Below are 2,639 nucleotides of genomic sequence, written 5' to 3'. Positions count from 1 at the left end.
CAAATTATTTAATGTGTAATATTGAATTTATTATGTTTACACTAAATTAATTAAAAGTATCTCATTTAAATCTAGTGATATTAATCATAAATATATATATCTAAATTTAGAAATGCTTAGAGAAATTAATACTTTAGAAAATAGCTGTGAGAATAATTAAAAGTTAGGGGGGGGGGTTCATAGATGGGATTATATATATTTATAGGGTTTGGTTTCGTGGGATTCTTATATTTTTTAAGTAATCTGAAATTTCTAATGAGTCAGATAGACCCTCCAATAGTTGGATACATTACAAATCCTTAGACTGGTTAGCATGAGCAGAGGCTTTTTACTTGTGTGTAAGTACTTGCAATGCAACCATAGCAATAAAATTCTTAAAACTATACTATGCCAAGCCTTTAGCGTGCTTAGTCTTCTATTCTTAATAACGGTTAAAATGTCACTCAAATTAACTTGCCAAATGAAAATGATATTCCTATGATGTAATTACCCACTACAATGAATATTCTGGCTGCTAATCCTGTTGAAAACACAAATCTTATTGACTAAGGGTAAAAAGAAGCAAAGATAACCAATATGATTTATAAAGTGACTGAAGCTATTAAACCAACAAAAATATCAAATTATTATCTCTTCTTTTTTGGCATAAAGGTTTTACTACAATTTATGCTCTTAATTTATATGTTCGTTTCAATTGGCTTTTACGCTAATAGACCTTCATATGATTATGTTTAAGAAGGTGATGATTATTATTTCAAGGCTACTTCAAAACCTGTATCACATTCTAACTACTACTGTACAAAAGCATAAAATCCAGGTATTCTAGATATCATCAACTAAGCAGATTTTTGGGTTTACTTTTGCTCATTTTTTATAATTTGCTATAAGATATTCTTTATCAAAAAAACTACATCCCAATTTTGGTTTTTATGTGAGAATAAATATATTTCTAACTCTCAGAGGTTTGATATCTCCTACATTGATTATATCAATTTATTTTATGACTTCATTTTTGTGATTTCAATATCTCCTCTCACAGCTATTGTGTATGAAGAGTGTGCAAATTTGAGATATGGTATTTACACGTTTGGATCATTTGCAATATATATTACTGGAGTTGTTTTTTCATTAATTAATTTTATTTGCTTAATTGTCTTATTAGAGTGTTTTAAAGCTTAATCATTTGAAGACCTAATGTACTATCCTTTCGCAGTTTTAGCTGTTTTTCCTACTTTCTTGATTCTTTTATTTGCATATTGCGGGTGCAAAAATTTATGTTCACAAGAATAAACAACATAAACGCTTTCAGATGGCACAAAGATAACAAAAACTGAAAATTGCTCCTGCTAATGGATAAATTGTATTTATTCATTTATATATTTTTTATTAATATTGGGTGTTATAATAGCATATGTGTGGATTATGTTAATTTCTTTAGCTCTGATTGTTGTTTACTGCCATCCAGCTATGATAGTTTATTATATTTTAACAATAATTTTAACGATTTCCTTTTTGTACTTAAATAGAAAAGGTACTGATTATAGAGAATAATTAGCAAGCTTATATGAATTAAATGCTCTTAGAAATTAATATAGTGACATATTTGATCAATAGTTTGACAAATAAAAATTTGATTAATAAAAATTTCTTAATGACACAAAATATAAAAAATTTTAGGATGAAACCAATGAATACATGAAAAATTCATCAAAAGTCTTAAATTAATTTAATACAAGATAAACTTGTTAAAATGTCATTTAATTATTAACATATTACAAAGGAGTTATAATAGAAAAGTAGAAGAAAATGTATGAAGCATAACTTAATAAACTACCTATAAATGAAGTTAATGTTGTGTGAGAATGTATAATATGTTATTTAAATAAAATTAGCGTGATAAATTTAAATTTATTTAAGTTTTAAAATGTTTGTTTACATATTTTCATATAGATTTATTTCTATTAATATTCTAAGTAATTCTCAATTAAAGAAAATAATTTATAAATTTAAATAATATTGATTATTATAATATTTTAAAACAAAAATAAACATAAAATTTAAACAAATTAAATTTAATATTTATTATATAAGCATTTATAAAACAATAATTTTCATTCTAAATATTCCTTCATAATTTAAATTTTAAATTTATTAATAATATTTAAAAAGGTTGCACCAAAAGAAGCATACTATATTTTCAGCTGCATTATTGGGTAAATATGAGCAAATTAATGCAAAGTATAATTTTAATAAAGAATTATATTTTATTTACTCTTTTTATCTATACAGTATAGATATTAATGAATAAAATATTTTTGTTATATAAAAAATAAAAATTTTAATATACTATTTTTTTTTTTGAAAAAATTACTTAATTTAAACTTGAATAAGCTTTTAACTTTTTTCAAAATTTTACAATTTTAAAAATTAGAGAATAATTATTATTAAATATTAATAAATTTGACTGTAAATTAGCAGTAGCTTATTTTATAAAAAATAAGAATGACTGATTTCAATTTTTAATATTCAATAGATAATTTTATAGGGGGTTGGGGTTGGGGTTGGGGTTGGGGTTGGGGTTGGGGTTGGGGTTGGGGTTGGGGTTGGGGTTGGGGTTGGGGTTGGGGTTGGGGTTGGGG

General features: G+C 24.6%; 2 protein-coding genes across 2 annotated transcripts; one reads left to right on the top strand and one right to left on the bottom strand. All coding sequences in view use genetic code 6, as the record gives it.

Annotated features, from left to right (window-relative positions):
* Nucleotides 1–255: 255 nt before the first annotated feature.
* Nucleotides 256–935, top strand: TTHERM_00800230 (transmembrane protein, putative; the record flags this gene model as incomplete). The annotated part of the gene is made up of 2 exons (XM_001012369.2): nt 256–817; nt 889–935. 2 exons carry the CDS (start codon nt 256–258, stop codon nt 933–935), a joined length of 609 nt encoding a protein of 202 aa, XP_001012369.2.
* A 21-nt stretch (nt 936–956) lies between these two features.
* TTHERM_000800229 (hypothetical protein) lies at nt 957–1,601 on the bottom strand (the record flags this gene model as incomplete). Its single annotated transcript, XM_012796652.1, has 1 exon — nt 957–1,601. One exon carries the CDS (start codon nt 1,599–1,601, stop codon nt 957–959), a length of 645 nt encoding a protein of 214 aa, XP_012652106.1.
* Between the last annotated feature and the right edge of the window lie 1,038 nt (nt 1,602–2,639).

This window comes from Tetrahymena thermophila (assembly GCF_000189635.1).
Source record: "Tetrahymena thermophila SB210 genomic scaffold scf_8254712, whole genome shotgun sequence".
NCBI lineage: Eukaryota > Ciliophora > Oligohymenophorea > Hymenostomatida > Tetrahymenidae > Tetrahymena > Tetrahymena thermophila.
Note: the sequence above shows the minus strand (reverse complement) of the source record. Positions and strands in the feature narration are given on the sequence as shown.